This window comes from Gymnoscopelus microlampas (assembly GCF_963454915.1).
Source record: "Gymnoscopelus microlampas genome assembly, chromosome: 12".
Classification (NCBI taxonomy): domain Eukaryota; kingdom Metazoa; phylum Chordata; class Actinopteri; order Myctophiformes; family Myctophidae; genus Gymnoscopelus; species Gymnoscopelus microlampas.
The window spans coordinates 55,137,191-55,152,723 of NC_139949.1; the positions used below are offsets into that span (position 1 = coordinate 55,137,191).

Below are 15,533 nucleotides of genomic sequence, written 5' to 3' on the forward strand. Positions count from 1 at the left end.
ATAATAATAATAATGATGACAAAAATAATAATAATATTGTCCATAAAGTGGGGAGTACATGTACTTGAGTACATGTACTTTATTACTTTAGTTACTGTCAGTACATTAGTTCTAGCTCTATGTACACAACAGCAGCTGCAGTACACACATGTGGCCCGAGGAAGGCAGTGCTACTCCGTATATTAAACCGTTACCTCTTGACGCGTAGAGCTCTCTGCTATAAAACTACACGCACGCCGTTTGATGACGTCATCTAAAGCGACAACTGCAAGTGAAGGAGCAGCAGAGAGAGCAGAAAGCATTGAAATCACTTTAATGATCAGATTAAAGAACATTTATAACAGTTAATATTAACTCTAAATGTACGGAATAATGGAGGTGGACGGCAGTTTGATGGAGGAGGTGAGTTTATGTATTAACAATAACATACATACATACAGCTAAAGATAGCATTACTCAGCTAATGCTAGCTGTGCTAACAGGAAGACTGGGCACTAAGGGGACTGGGTACTAGAGAGACTGGGCACTAACATGTTAAACTGGTTCATTTACCCCCACAGAAATGTAAATAGTTAATAATCAGGAAGTAATGTAATTAAACATGATTAGAGGATGCTGGAACATTCGACCATTAAGGCACAATATTTCTATAATTGGCTACAAATCGCTACAAAACCTGTATACTCAGTCATTTTGGGCATAAATAAGAAGTTGAATGATAAGTGTAGGTCTGATAATGATGTAATGTATACATTATTATTATTATTATTATTATTATTATTATTATTATTATTATTATTATTATTATAATGATGTACCTGCATGTTCACATCATGTATACTTTAAGAACATTTAACAAATTCGTCCAATTAAACATGGAGATGCCCACTCTTCCTTAGTGCCCACTCTCTTCCTTAGGGCCCACTCTCTTCCTTAGTGCCCACTCTCTTCCTTAGTGCCCACTCTCTTCCTTAGTGCCCACTCTCCTCCTTAGTGCCCACTCTCTTCCTTAGTGCCCACTCTCTTCCTTAGTGCCCACTCTTCCTTAGTGCCCACTCTCTTCCTTAGTGCCCACTCTCCTCCTTAGTGCCCACTCTTCCTTAGTGCCCACTCTCCTCCTTAGTGCCCACTCTTCCTGCGGTGTATTGTTGTGTTTTTGTCTACTTTTATTTGTATTTAAGTCAGTGGTTCTCAAAGTGGGGTCCAGGGGTCCTTGAGGGGCTTCCAGGGGGTCCCCAGCTAAAATATTAAAGGGATACTTCACTCTCAAACATGTTTGTGGTCATTTTAACATCTAAATAAAATAATATAGCCCTTTAACATGGTTACAATGGAGTTTGATGAATCTAACATGGTTCAAATGGAGTTTGATGAATCTAGAAACGGGAGGGGCGAGGAACTTCTGGGCCAAAACCCCTGTATTTGTGGGACAGTTCATATGAATGGCCTGTAGTTTCACTGTTTAACCCCTGCTGGTGTCAGAAAGAATTTATTTTAACGCAAGCGGATGGGTTTTTGACTAACTTTAGACTAGATTTTCATACCGTCACTATTGCCCATTGGGAACTTCCGACAGAATCGGCCACAGACGGGATTAAAACACTTCTTAATTGAAACATATGGACTAATACATTACACAAACACTCCGGACCCCTAGTTCAGGGGTTCTCAACCTTTTCAGGCCGCGACCCCCAAAATAATGATATTATTTCCCGCGACCCCCCGCGTGCACGCGCGCGGTCCCGTTCGCGTGTGCGAAGGTTATTTAATTATAATAGGTTATGTGATAATTGTTTATTATCAAAACATTTTTGCAAAAAGTGGGTAAATTGAGTAAATTAACTGATAAAACATGAATTAATGATAACATAAAAAATATTTTGTAAAAAAAAAAAACTTTTTTTTTTTTTTTTTTTTTTTTTCAAATTCACCAAAAAAATCTGGTGACCCCCCCAAATTATTTGGCGACCCCCCTGGGGGTCGCGACCCCCAGGTTGAGAACCACTGCCCTAGTTAACATTTGGGGAAAGCACCTTATATTTTCTATTGTACATGTTCAGAGAAATACAGGCTTTACTGGTGACATTCCAGGTTAAACTGAGGGGGTGGAGCTAAGACTCTAATAGATATGAAAGTAAAAGTCAGACTGGATAAAACACATAGGATAGTCTTGCTCTAAGGCTAATAAAGACACATGTAGAGAGTTTGATATTAAAGTAGACCCCATCACCCCATAATCAACGTCTGCTTGAATCCATTTCCTCCTCATTCATTATTTGATCACCTGGTTAGTGCTGATGCTGCTTACATCATGGTTAGATAATACTACTACTGTACTACTAATACAGGATAAATACTCCAGAAACACAATCAGAACAATGCTTATTGCCAAGTGTGTTTGTACATGTCGGGTATTTGTCTCCATGAGGTTGATGCATTGAAAGGAAGTTTACACAGACGGTAGTAGCATACAGCAGTGGTTCTCAAACTTTTTCATGTCAAGGACCCCCAAATTGACACTTATTAGCCCGCGGACCCCCATTTGAAAAGATATGCCAGGGACCCCCATAAGAGAAGGCTTTTTACGGCTCTAGCAGTGATTCTCAACCATTTTAATTTCAAGGACCCCCAGTTTAACATGCATTAGGGCTACGGACCCACATTTAATGGCATTTATATGCCTGGGACCCCAATTTATATTGTAAAATCAATGCTAGATTTAACTCTCAGAGTTACAGACCCATAAGGGTCCATTTGGTTCCTACCCATCATTTAGCTGGGACCCCCTGGGGGTCCCCGGACCCCACTTTGAGAACCATGGGCATACAGTACATATACCATAATATACTTGTGTAAATGAAATGATTGCACACATACATTTAATTTCATATTCAGTCCACATACATACACTTGGTGGAGGGTATTTGTGTGAAGGGGACCTCTGTACAGTAGCTTTACTGTAGTAATTATTCTTCATTGACTGTGAGCTTGTAGATCTGCTGTTTTTTTTTATATTTGGAAAAACATTTAAATTATTTTTATGTAATGGCATGCCCACAGCACTGTAACATTGATGCTGCTATGTATAATATTATGTATTCTTCTATAGATAGCAGCTAATATTACACTACCATGTACTATGTTATGTTGCAGTGATGTATATAGTCTGTATACATTTATACTATACTATCAATGGTATGTGTGTAGCAGTGATGTGTGTATATAGTCTGTATTCTTCCATAGATATCACTGTAATATTAAAGGTAGGGTAAAAGTGATATGTTTTGGTCCTTCCTATTGCATCATATTACAGAGTCAAATCGAACAATGCCCCTGAAATCCAGGGAAGGAGGACAAAGATTTCCCACAATAGTTTCTGCTGAAATGAATAGGCTAATATGTTATTAAATTACACTTTCAGGGCCAGGTCCTGGCTTAAAAAATTGCATTACTTTAAGATGAAGTAATGCCACCCACTCTTCACACACAGAATAATTGTAATAAAATGCCCCCAGGTTTTTACACAGAGGGAACAAAAATGCACCCTTCTAAATTTTCGTAACTTTTCTACACTACCCTAAGGTCACGAAAATCATGCGTCAATGCCCAAAACAAGCATTTAAATAAACCAGAAGTTTAGTTATTAACAGATTGTGGGGAGTTCAGTCATCCATCAGTGACTCAAATGTCTCCTACACTGCGGCTGAAAACTAGTTATTGTGTTGACCATGATCAGCTGCTCCGGAAGACATGTAACTGACTACATCAGACCTATTTAATGTCACAGGTGAGTAATAATGTCCAGCTGTAATATGTCGAGGTTCTTAATCTTGTGTCTCTGATCGGCAGAACAAAGATCCCAAGATGTCCCGTGTGGCGCTGGAGTCGCTCTACAGACTGCTGTGGGTCTACATCATCAGAATCAAGTGTGAGAGCAACACGGTCACGCAGAGGTCAGTGTTTACTAGCGCAACGCGCCCTGGTGCTTCATTTAAGCACCGTCATGTGACGTTGTCACACACTCGAAAATTGTCAATCTACAAGCTCACAACGCATCGCAACGCATCCCACTGAGCATTTTTTGGTCTATTAGACGTCTAAAATACGTCTAAGGGGTAGGCTAAAACAGGGTTATAATTGGTCTACTGGTGAAAGTTTTTTAGCGGTCTAGGCTTAGCCTAGACGTTGATTAGCTGTTTTTTAAACGTCTATTTATAGACCGTCTATATTATAGACGTCATTTCAACGTCTATAATATAGACGGTCTATAAATAGACGTTTAAAAAACAGCTAATCAACGTCTAGGCTAAGCCTAGACCGCTAAAAAACTTTCACCAGTAGACCAATTATAACCCTGTTTTAGACGGACGTCTAATAGACGACTATTGCTCAGTGGGATGGTGAGCTTGTAGATTGGCAATTATTTGCCATGCGACACCGTCGTACGATGTAGAAATCAGGCTTCATGTATCAGATACTATGGAAAGGATGTGATTGTTCACCATTGAACACATCGTTCTCTCCTTGTTTCGCAGTCGATTACTCAGCATCGTTTCAGCACTTTTCCCCAAAGGTTCTCGCAGCGTGGTTCCCCGGGACACGCCGCTCAATATCTTCGTCAAGATCATCCAATTCATAGCTCAGGTACAGTAGGACGCCCATTTTCTTGTCTCTTAACCAACGTACCTGGATTGTGAACAGCTGAGGCTTAAAACTAAGGATGAACTAAAATGATCGCTGGTCTGTTCACATGTCCTCGCTCAGGAACGGCTGGACTTTGCTATGAAGGAGATTATTTACGACCTGCTGTGCGTGGGCAAATCTCACAAGACCTTCACCATCAACCCAGAGGTAAAATGAGTAAAGATTGAATATACATCACTTTCGCTCTCTCTATCTCTCTCTCTCTCTGTGCTATTTGTGTTGACACAACAAAACGATAAGGGAATAAAGATGCACCCCTCCAAGCAAAAGATTTGACAGGATAGTTCAGGATCATTCCTCATTTGTTGATGAGGCTCTTGGCCTCTGGGTGGCGCAGGGGTAAAGTTCCTGTAAACCAGTGTGGAGAGTAGGGGTTTGACTCCTCCACAGGGCATCCGGCATTGGCTGGGCATTCCAATTCCAATGAGCGCAATTGTCCGTGTTTGTGGTGGGAAGCCAGGCAGGGAGGGGGATATCTGTCACTGGACTAGCGACTCCTACAGGTTTGTGTCTGCTGTTCAGCAAGGAAGCGGAACTGGGAACTCCACACGAGTTATGCCCTCCCAGTGAAACTCTGCTCTGTCAGGTGAAAAGAAGCAGCTGGCGACGTCACATGTATTGGAAGATTGTGGTTGTTTACACCCTTCCCAAGACCAAACAGTAGTTGTCAACAGAGACTACATGAGTGATTTGGCATAACGACTAAACTGCGACTGTTCTCTCAGTGAGAGGTCTTGTCCAAGTCTATTATCCCCTCTCACTGTCCGTCTGCCCTTTTGTGTGTCCTCAGCGGATGAACATCGGCCTGCGTGCCTTCCTGGTGATTGCAGACAGCCTGCAGCAGAAGGATGGAGAGCCCCCCATGCCGACCACAGGGGTCATCATGCCGTCTGGGAACACCCTGCGAGTCAAAAAGATCTTCCTCAACACCACCCTCACAGACGAAGAGGCCAAGGTCATAGGTAGGCCTTAGTGCTGGGCGACATGGAATACAATCTATGTGCATAGCAGTCCATTTGTATGCTCTCTGAGTTACGAATGGATAAATGAACACTTTTTGGCTTCTGCTGTGTTAATGTAATGAAATGTATTAAATTCAATTTGCAGGCATGTCGCTGTACTACCCACAAGTGAGGAAAGCCTTAGATAACATCCTTCGTCACCTGGACAAGGAGGTGGGGCGGTCCATGAGCATGACCAACGTGCAGATGTCCAACAAGGAGCCAGAGGACATGATCACGTACGTTACCTTCTACCATGCTTGAACTGTCTCGTTCCCAGGGCTCGTAATCCATAATAATCCATAATCCATTTGACGTGTTCCAGGGGTGAGAGAAAGCCGAAGTTCGATCTGTTCCGGACGTGCGTGGCGGCCATCCCCAGACTGATCCCGGACGGCATGAGCAGACACGACCTCATAGAGCTTCTGGCCAAGTAAGAACCCCTTCCTCTCTCCCCCTCCTTTTATGCCAGGGGTTGCCAAATGTGTTCAGCTCGAGACCCAAAAGAGGAATTTGGTGTCTCCCCTGGGACCCAAATGTACAAAAATACATTATGAATTAGTCGGAATAAGTCCTATTTCAAAAATAGTGATAATAGTGGCTCACGTGTGTTTTTCTTTCATTTCTGAAATCTTGAAAGAAAATGTTAGTTTATTTTATTCTTACAATTTCTGACAAATTAGATTTTGTTTTCTTTAAGTTATATCTGAAAATCTGTTGGAAAAACTTTTGGATAAAATGAAAATGCACTGGAGTTTAACAGTCTACACATTCCTGGACCACTGGCTGTATTAACACTTCATGTGCGATTTTGTCGCTGTGGAAACCTTATTATGTCCAAAAGCGTTACTTTTCAGTAAATAGAAAAAATAATCTGTGTTCTAATTATTATATTAGTTATATATTAGTAAAACACAAAAATAACAGATCTACAAGCACACATGTCACATCGCAATGTGTTGTGAGCTTGTAGATAAGCTATTTTTGTGACTTTTGTGTGACACTGTTGTATGGCGAAGTAGGGCATTCACTTACGAAAAAACAAAAGGTTGAAATTTGAAAATACAAGGTTTCTGCCCAACAGCAATGATTATTTATACAGCACTTATCAACAAGGCTGTTCAAAGTGCTCTATACAAAACATTAAGAGTATTCAAACAAAGTGCAAAAGAAGCACATTATAAAAGGGCATTTGAATACGATTAAGCATTGAGTATAGAAAATAAGAATAAAGAGAATAATGAATGACATGAATCAAAAATCTCAATAAAAGGTAGTTAAAAGAACAGAGTTGTAGCAGACCTGCTCTTTTCTGGGACTTTGTTCCATATATGTGGTACATAAAAACTGAATGCTGCTTCAGAAGGTGGTCACTAACATGTTTGCGTTGTAATTTAAGCTAGCAGGAAATATTTGTAAAGGTAGCATATTAACCACTTAAATTTGATTAGGGTCCCAGGGTCTCTCTCTATACTTGGTCCACTAGCGATGCTAGGTTTCATGTGGCTAACAACAGGTGTAAACGGGGCGGTCTCTCTCCCTCCCCTCTCCCAGACTGACCATCCACATGGACGAGGAGCTGCGTGGCCTGGCCTTCACCACCCTACAGGCCCTGATGGTGGACTTCCCGGAGTGGCGCGAGGACGTCCTGTCAGGCTTCGTCTACTTCATTGTACGCGAGGTGACGGACGTCCATCCCACGCTGTTGGACAATGCCGTCAAAATGCTGCTGCAGCTCATCAGCCAGTGACCCTAACCCTAACCCTAACCCTATATAATTATAAATATGTCATTTCTGATCATTTATGATAAATATGTAATTTATTTGTATATTTAAGTTATTCTTCATAATATCTGCACTGTGCATTATTTATTATGAGGCCTAAAATTCCAATGTTCTATGCCAAAAACACAATTATTTGTTTACTAACCATTAATCGTGAACTCAAATTTGTAATCGTGACAGCCCTAAGCGTTCTGTGTAAAGCCTGATTCATACCTTGTCGGAAATAGCAGATCTTCAAGCTTGTAGATCTACTATTTCCAGCGTGCAACACCAGTGTAAGGCGGTGTAAATCAGTGGTTCTCAACCTGTGGGTCGGGTCCCCGGGGGGGTCCTCATAGGATTTGGGGGGCGGGTCCCCAGATGACAGTGAAGTGACAATTTAAGGACTTTTAAGACCTTTTTAATACCTGGAGAAAAAAAAAGAAAGAAAGAAAAGAAAAAATACCATTATTACATAAAATACTGTATACAAACTGGTCAAAGTTTAACAATATAATATAAGAAAGATGCAAACATTTTGAAAATAGCCGATCTACAACGTGAGGCGTTGTGACCTTGTAGATCTGCTATTTTCAAAATATTTATCTGTGGAACCGAGTCAAACTAAATTTAATGCCTCAACTCCCAGTGCCTCAACTCACCAGTTCAAATATGTTTTTTTTGGGGGGGTCACAGCCTGAAAAGGTTGAGAACCGGTGGTATATATTAGCGCAGGGGTCTTCAACGTTTTCAGGCCAAGGACCCCCTAGCTGAGAGAGAGATGAAGCAGGGACCCCCTACTCTATATTGCATAAAATTGTGTTTCAGATAAAAGTTTTTTTTTACTTAGTCTGCTCTTTTTTCCCTCTACATCTATAGCCTCTTTGCCAAAAATAGCAGATCTACAAGCTCTCAACGCCTCGCAGCGCGAGGCGTTGAGAGCTTGTAGATCTGCTATTTTCGGCTAATGTTCCTCTCAGAAAAGGAATTCTAGGGTTCAAGTGGTTAATGTAAAAAAACCTAAATCCTATTACACAAAGATTTGGCGGACCCCCTATAGTAGCTCTGAGGACCCCCTAGGGGTCCCGGACCCCCTGTTGAAGACCCCTGTATTAGCGCATTAGTATCTATAACAATGTTGTTTCGAAAGACAAGGCTGCCGTTCTTACTGTGTGTTGTGTGTGGATGCAGAGCCAGTGGAGGTCTGTATGGGGACAGCCACTCTCTGAACAGCACGCTCTTGGAGTATGTTGATCTGAGCCGACAGCTGCTGGAGGCCGAGAACGACAAGGACTCTGACACGCTGCGGGACATCCGCTGTCACTTCAGTGCCCTGGTGGCCAATATCATTCAGAATGTTCCAGGTACATCTGTCTCATCCATCTATGTCTGTTTGGCTCACTCCATTCTTGTACAGTGAGCTGTGTTAGATGATAGCTTTTTCCTTTTCTTTTTTTTTAAAACTTTTATTTGGCCAAGATGTGTAGTTCATAATCTTTTACACCCCCCGTCTGGGTCATTTATAGGGCTCTTTCCCGCCAAGTCTATAGTGTTAATTATTGTGATTTATGTTGTTAATGTGATTAATATCAGTTTAGGAAATGTACCACATTTTTCTGTGGTGCTAAAGCTTTATCCTTTCTTGCTTATCTGTTCCTATTTGTCTTTACTTTTTTTTTTCCTTTCCTTGGGGAACACTCGTTTATGAATTAATTGGTCTATGAATTAGCATTGTGTGCATAAATTAACGTCCCGTTTAGCAAGAGTTTGAGGTATTTGTACTTTGATGAAATGTTTATTGAATTCATAAATGACAAATAATCTCTACTGACAATATTGTCAGTAGAGATTGTCATTTTTTATGAGACATACAGTATCACACACACACACACACACACACACACACACACACACACACACACACACACACACACACACACACACACACAAACACACACACCCTCTCCATCGGATTTTCGGATTTTGAGGGACTTTTCCTTTTTTCCCTTTTTGTCTGTTTTTAGACAATTCTGTAATGATAGATAGATTGCTATTCTAAAGATTCTGTGGCAAGCATTCTGTCTTGGGGGATGACCTCTCACATGTACTATTATGTGGTTGTTTTGTTTCAGTGCATCAGCGGAGGACCATCTTCCCCCAACAGTCCTTGAGACACAGTCTGTTCATGTTGTTCAGCCACTGGGCCGGTCCCTTCAGCATCATGTTCACCCCCCTGGACCGCTACAGCGACCGCAACATGCAGATCAACCGCCATCAATACTGTGCACTCAAGGTACCATTTTTGGGCATGTCATTATAGACGACAATCGTCAAAAATGTTCAAATATAGTCAAAACGGCAGATCTACAAGCTCACAGCAGACTTGCTGTCTCACTGGCAAGCATTGCCGTGACTTTGTTAAAAACAAATTGCCTGTTTTAAAACATTTATTCAACAAAAGGTAACATTTAACGTCTGATAACGTATTAGTCATTTCATACAGAATACAGTACAGTGAGAAGCTCAAGTTAAATGGAAATGTCAGTTTTTGCTGCAGTACTGCAGCTTCTCTTATAGCACCGTCGTCTTGTTATTCAAACATGGAGCAACGTAGTGTTCTTAATTGTACAGTACGTGTTTCACCAAATTCATTGTATTGCCGATCTTTGTAATGATGGCTTTTTGCAGTGTATATCATGCACTATTGGCATCGATCCTGACAAAGAAGATGAAGTGATACTTTTGCGATCTCTTAAAATACAGTATATCTATTGCACACTGTAGTCTCAGCCTTTATATAAAACAACAACACGCTCACATGAGCTCCGCTCCGCCTCTGAGCCTAACGTAAGAGTGATTTTCCTGCATGCCTTGTGAAAAGAACGTCTAGCCATATGATGTATTGTTAGCTTGTACATCAGTTATGCAGAGCATAAATTAGGCTTTAGATATTGATATTTGGTACAGAATGACAATGCATTTTTCTGTACTCGAAGGTATCGAAGTAGTTAGTCGGTGCCATAATATTATTGCTCACATCGTCATCCATAGCGCTCTTTAGTTTATTTTTTGTCTTTTCTCTTATCTTTGGTCTGTTTGGATTGTTCTGTTTGTAGAGATAACTAGAGACAAATTACATGAGTTGCGATGACGTCTGTTATACTGACATAATGTGTATATCACACAAGTTCATTCATATCACAAGGATGATTAAAATGAACATCATAAAATCATGCAGCCCTGATGTAAAGATCATTTAAATACCATGCACATGTTCTGTACATGGTAGTTCCGATGTACCAACTAACCGTGTCTCTGCCAGGCCATGTCTGCAGTGTTATGTTGTGGACCGGTGGCCGACAACGTGGGTCTCTCGTCTGACGGATACCTTTACAAGTGGCTGGACAACATCCTGGACTCACAGGACAGGAAGGTAAGGGCCTACACACAGTCTCTCCTTTTATACTGTCAATGACTTGAGCTTGGAGGTACAGTAATACCTGTCCTACAGTAGCACTCTGGAATCTTGATGTGTAAATGCTGCTTCCGGTTGGCTAGAAGTAGTGAGGGGTTGGTACAAGAGAAGTTGTCATTCATAATCCTACCAGGAATGATACTGATTCCAGCGCAGACAGGTTTCTCTAATCTAAGATGTGATCAAATTTGACCTTGATTCTTTTTTTTTTTTTATTAGGATTTGAAAAGTGTTGTTCAATTACTCAGTAAAATCCTGAGGGTTAAGTTAACTCTGATAGTAGAAGATAGTAGATGGAGTAAATGGAAAACAATTACAGCACAAAATGTTACAAGTAACTTTTATGTGTTACTGAATGTTACTGGGAACTTTTTTTATCCTGTGGTGTACCTGTTAGTGAATGTTATTGGTAACGTTTGTTGTGCTATGGTGCATTTGTGTTTGTGAATGTTACAGGCAATGTTTGTTGTGCTGTGGTGTGTGTACAGTATGTGTGCTACTGATTAGCACCGGATGATGTTTTATTGTCTTGTGGTGTATTGTGTGCTACCAATAAGCTCCTCTGCGCTGTGGTCCCGTCCTCTAGGTGCACCAGCTGGGCTGTGAGGCCGTGATGCTGCTGTTAGAGCTGAACCCAGACCAGAGCAACCTCATGTTCTGGGCCGTGGACCGCTGCTACACAGGCTCCCGGCGCGTGGCCGCCGGCTGCTTCAGAGCCATTGCCAACGTCTTTCACAACAGGTACTGGTGGTGGAAGAAGTACTCTAATGTTTTACTTAAGCAAAAGTATCAATACTGCAATGTAGAAACACTCTGTTACAAGTAAAAGTCTGTTATTCAAAATGTACTTGAGTAAAAGTACAAACGTTTTGGCATCAAAATGTACTTAAAGTACCAAATGTAGAAAGTAGTCATTATGCAGAAGAAGTTTTCAGCTCACAATGCATCGCAACGAATTGTGAGCTTGTAGATCGGCTATTTTCAAAAATCCAAAGTTCAAATAGGGCTGATGTTTTGTAATAATAATCAAAATCTACAAAGTAACTAGTAACTAAAGTTTTCAAATAATTGTAGTGGAGTAAACGTACAATATTTGTCTCTGAGATGTAATGGAGTAGAAGTAAAAGTACTGAAAAATTGGAAATGCTCCAGTAAAGTAAAAAAAATACTTCAATATTGTACTTAAGTACAGTACTTGAGGAAATGTACTTAGTTACTTTCCACCACTGCTGGTGACACACGTCACAGTGGGACTCATTGTACAGACTGTGAATATCTTGGCTTTTGACTGGCTGTGATCTGTCCTCCCCTCCAGGGATTACCAGTTTCACACTGTGGTGCTGCTGAACCTCATCCTGTTCAAGGCGGCCGACTCATCCAGGGATATCTACCAAGTTGCCATGCAGCTGCTGCAGGTCAGTCGGGCACACTTATTATTTCAACCGCAGCGTGTTGTTCATTGGGCAGAGTGTTATTGGCAGTCTTTGTTGTACTGCATGTTTTCTGTCTTAAACACAGTTACAATAACACTATAAACATCTAGAACTTTGTTTAACACAAACAGTTTTCTGTCAGTCTAAAACAAATCTTTGCCGGTGGTAAAAACCTCACCGGATAGAGAGGAAAGCAGCACTGGGTTCAGGAAGATAACCCCTCTCTGTGTAGGGAAGAAACGTATATTAGAATAGTCACATCAATGCAACACATTTAAACAACTCATCACATAGCGATGAAATGCAGGAGGTTGCAGTTTTTATTCACATTTTGTTGCTGCTGTGTGTAAATCCAGATCTTGGAGCCCAAGCTCTTCCGTTATGCCCACAAACTGGAGATCCAGAGGACAGATGGGATTCTGACACCACCCTCACCCCTGCCACACCTCTACTCTGTGTCCTACTACCAGCTGTCTGAGGAACTGGCCAGGACATACCCAGAACTCACCCTACCCATCTTCTCAGGTCTCACACACAACTATACACTCATCAAAAACGATCCTGGATTGCGCCTTTTAAAAGGATAAGCAACGCAGATATAGAAATTAGATTAGGAATTGATTCTTTCTTTCAATACATATGCTATATTTGAGAAGTACTTACGTATATTGCTACCATTATTAATGTAATAATTGACGTATTGATTGAATACTTACTATTTGACAGACATGTAAACAGCAGGAGGTACAGTCAGACATTTGAGCTAAAAGGAGAACACAAAAAACTCTGTTAAAAGGTATCAATTAAAATCTCTGTTAAAAGCTATCAATCAATCAAAATATAGTTAGACAGGGATATCGAACTGAGATGGAAACCTCATTTGCTCTCCGGCCCTGCTACAAAAAGAAAAACCTGGACAGTCCAGCTAAATGTGGGTGTTAAAGCAGGGACGTGCACAGATAGACTCTAGGTGGGGCTAGAGCACCTGCCCTTTGCCCTCTTGACCAGAAGTGCCCTTTTGAAAAAAAGAAAAAAAGTTTTTTTTTTTTTGTTTACAGCAGGGGTCTTCAACAGGGGGTCCTCAGAGTTACTACAGGGGGTTCCACCAAATCTTTATGTGATATGATTTTTCTTTTTAACATAACCACTCGAAATCTAGCATCCCTTTTCTGAGGAGAACTTTAGCCAAAAATAGCAGATCTACAAGCCCCTCGCGCTGCGAGGCGTTGTGGGCTTGTAGATCGGCTATTTTTGGCAAAGAGGAATAGGTGTAGAGGGAAAAAAGAGCAGACCAAGTAAACAAAAAAAAGGATAATTTACTTGAGCACCTGCCCCTCAAAATGTCTGTGCAAGCCACTGTGTTAAAGTTTTGGCCATGGCCCTGACTTGCTTCCTCCCTGGCTTGTGGCTTTGTACCCACAGAGGTGAGCCAGCGCATCCAGACGGCTCACCCTGGCGGTCGACAGGTGATGCTGCACTACCTCCTGCCATGGATGAACAACGTGGAGCTGGTGGACTTCAAGCCGGCGGCGCGGCGCGGCGAGGAGTCGGCCGGCGACGAGGAGGACGCGCACGAGCGCGACATGATGATGATGAACAGTCGACGGTGGCTTCGCGGCGAGGGCTGGGGCTCGCCACACGCCACCACCATGGTGCTCAACAACCTCATGTTCATGACCGCCAAGATGAAGGCCGATAACCCCAACACACACTCACATTTACAATGAACTCCAGTCATAAACTTTATTGTATTTTATTAGGTGCATCCATGTGATGTTTTTTCGTTATAGTTATTCTATTTATAGTGGCTCATAGGAATTTATAGACTACGTGACAACCAGGAATAGATTGGTGACCACCGGAGAGACGGGTGACAGCCGGAATGTAGACGGCATCCGGGAGCAGTTTGGGTTGGCGCCCCAGTCTGTGTCTTCCGTGAGGAAGAAGCCCAACAAATCCACGGTGAGGCCTGTAGGAGGGCCATTCAAGCAAGCCGCAAAGGGAGCCTGCAGTACCACCACGGGCCAAGACACCATCACACCAGAATGAAATGTTTGGAGCGGGGGAGTCTGGTGCAACGCTCAGGTCCTGGACCTGGTGAGACGGAGGAGGAGCCCGGCCAGGAGGCCACCCACAGAGCCTAGCCCCTCCACGTACCAGAGCCTCTCCTCTCCCCCATTCCTGGCAGAGTAGTTTCGGACAAGCGTATTGAGTGGCCCTGTCTTTCCCTATTTAGGACTGACCGTGGGTAGCTACCTGGGACGTAAGTCGGGGCTTGATCAACCCTGGCTGGGTCACCTGGGCGAGGGTGTATGTTGCGAGACCCGAAACATCCTATGACCCCAGGCTACAACACTGATGATACGTCCCAGGTGCATCCATGTGATGTTTTTTCGTTATTATATATTGTTGTATTATTGTCTTATTATTGTATTTGATTATTCAGGTAAATATTCTCACAATACAATATTGAGAACACACTTTAACCCATTGGAACTGTGTCATTTTTTGATTTGAGCTAAAAAGCATTATTTTACACTTTGGGCTATTCAAAAATAGCAGATATACAAGCTCATAGCGCGGCACCGAGTGCCGCGCTATGAGCTTGTAGATCTGCTATTTTTGAAAAATCGTGAAAATGTGTACAAATCTTTGAATATATATTTTTTAAAGCGAAAATTTTTAACTCAAATCGTTGCCTCTGGGGTCCCTGGAACAAAATATTTTGATGGGCGTCCGCGGCCAAATACATATAATTTTGGGGGTCCTTGACATGAAAAAGATTGAGCACCACTGACATAGAAACATACATTTGTCAGAATACTGTTCAGATTTAGGAGACATGTAGAATCGGCTTCAGGTCTCAATGGGTTAATAATAACCTTTATCAATATATCTATCTATCTATCTATCTATATATATATATATTTCTAAACCCAAAACCCCCCAAAAAAAACCTGCCACTGTGTGGGACTAAACACAAAAACAACATATCAATGTCACTAACAAGACACGCCACAACGTGCAGAATTACAACACACTCAATATTTGGGCATAGCTCCATTGGGAACATCTCCTATTATGGCTTTATATAACCGCCCAACGAGACCCAAGTGAGGTCAGACAACACACTCCATATTTGGGCATAGCTCCAT

The 15,533-nt window shown here is 41.8% G+C and overlaps 1 protein-coding gene across 1 annotated transcript in view; it reads left to right on the plus strand.

Annotated features, from left to right (window-relative positions):
• Window positions 1-372: 372 nt before the first annotated feature.
• Window positions 373-15,533, plus strand: part of LOC311057472 (protein furry homolog-like) — a gene marked incomplete at its 5' end in the record, with an annotated part of 29,817 nt that continues 14,656 nt past the window's right edge. Inside the window, 15 exon segments of the mRNA XM_084074429.1 lie at window positions 373-402; window positions 3,850-3,953; window positions 4,536-4,644; window positions 4,765-4,851; window positions 5,495-5,666; window positions 5,812-5,944; window positions 6,031-6,138; window positions 7,260-7,451; window positions 8,662-8,834; window positions 9,603-9,763; window positions 10,793-10,903; window positions 11,532-11,686; window positions 12,261-12,360; window positions 12,735-12,903; window positions 13,801-14,063. Of these exon segments, the coding sequence (XP_083930555.1) occupies window positions 373-402; window positions 3,850-3,953; window positions 4,536-4,644; window positions 4,765-4,851; window positions 5,495-5,666; window positions 5,812-5,944; window positions 6,031-6,138; window positions 7,260-7,451; window positions 8,662-8,834; window positions 9,603-9,763; window positions 10,793-10,903; window positions 11,532-11,686; window positions 12,261-12,360; window positions 12,735-12,903; window positions 13,801-14,063 (2,067 nt within the window).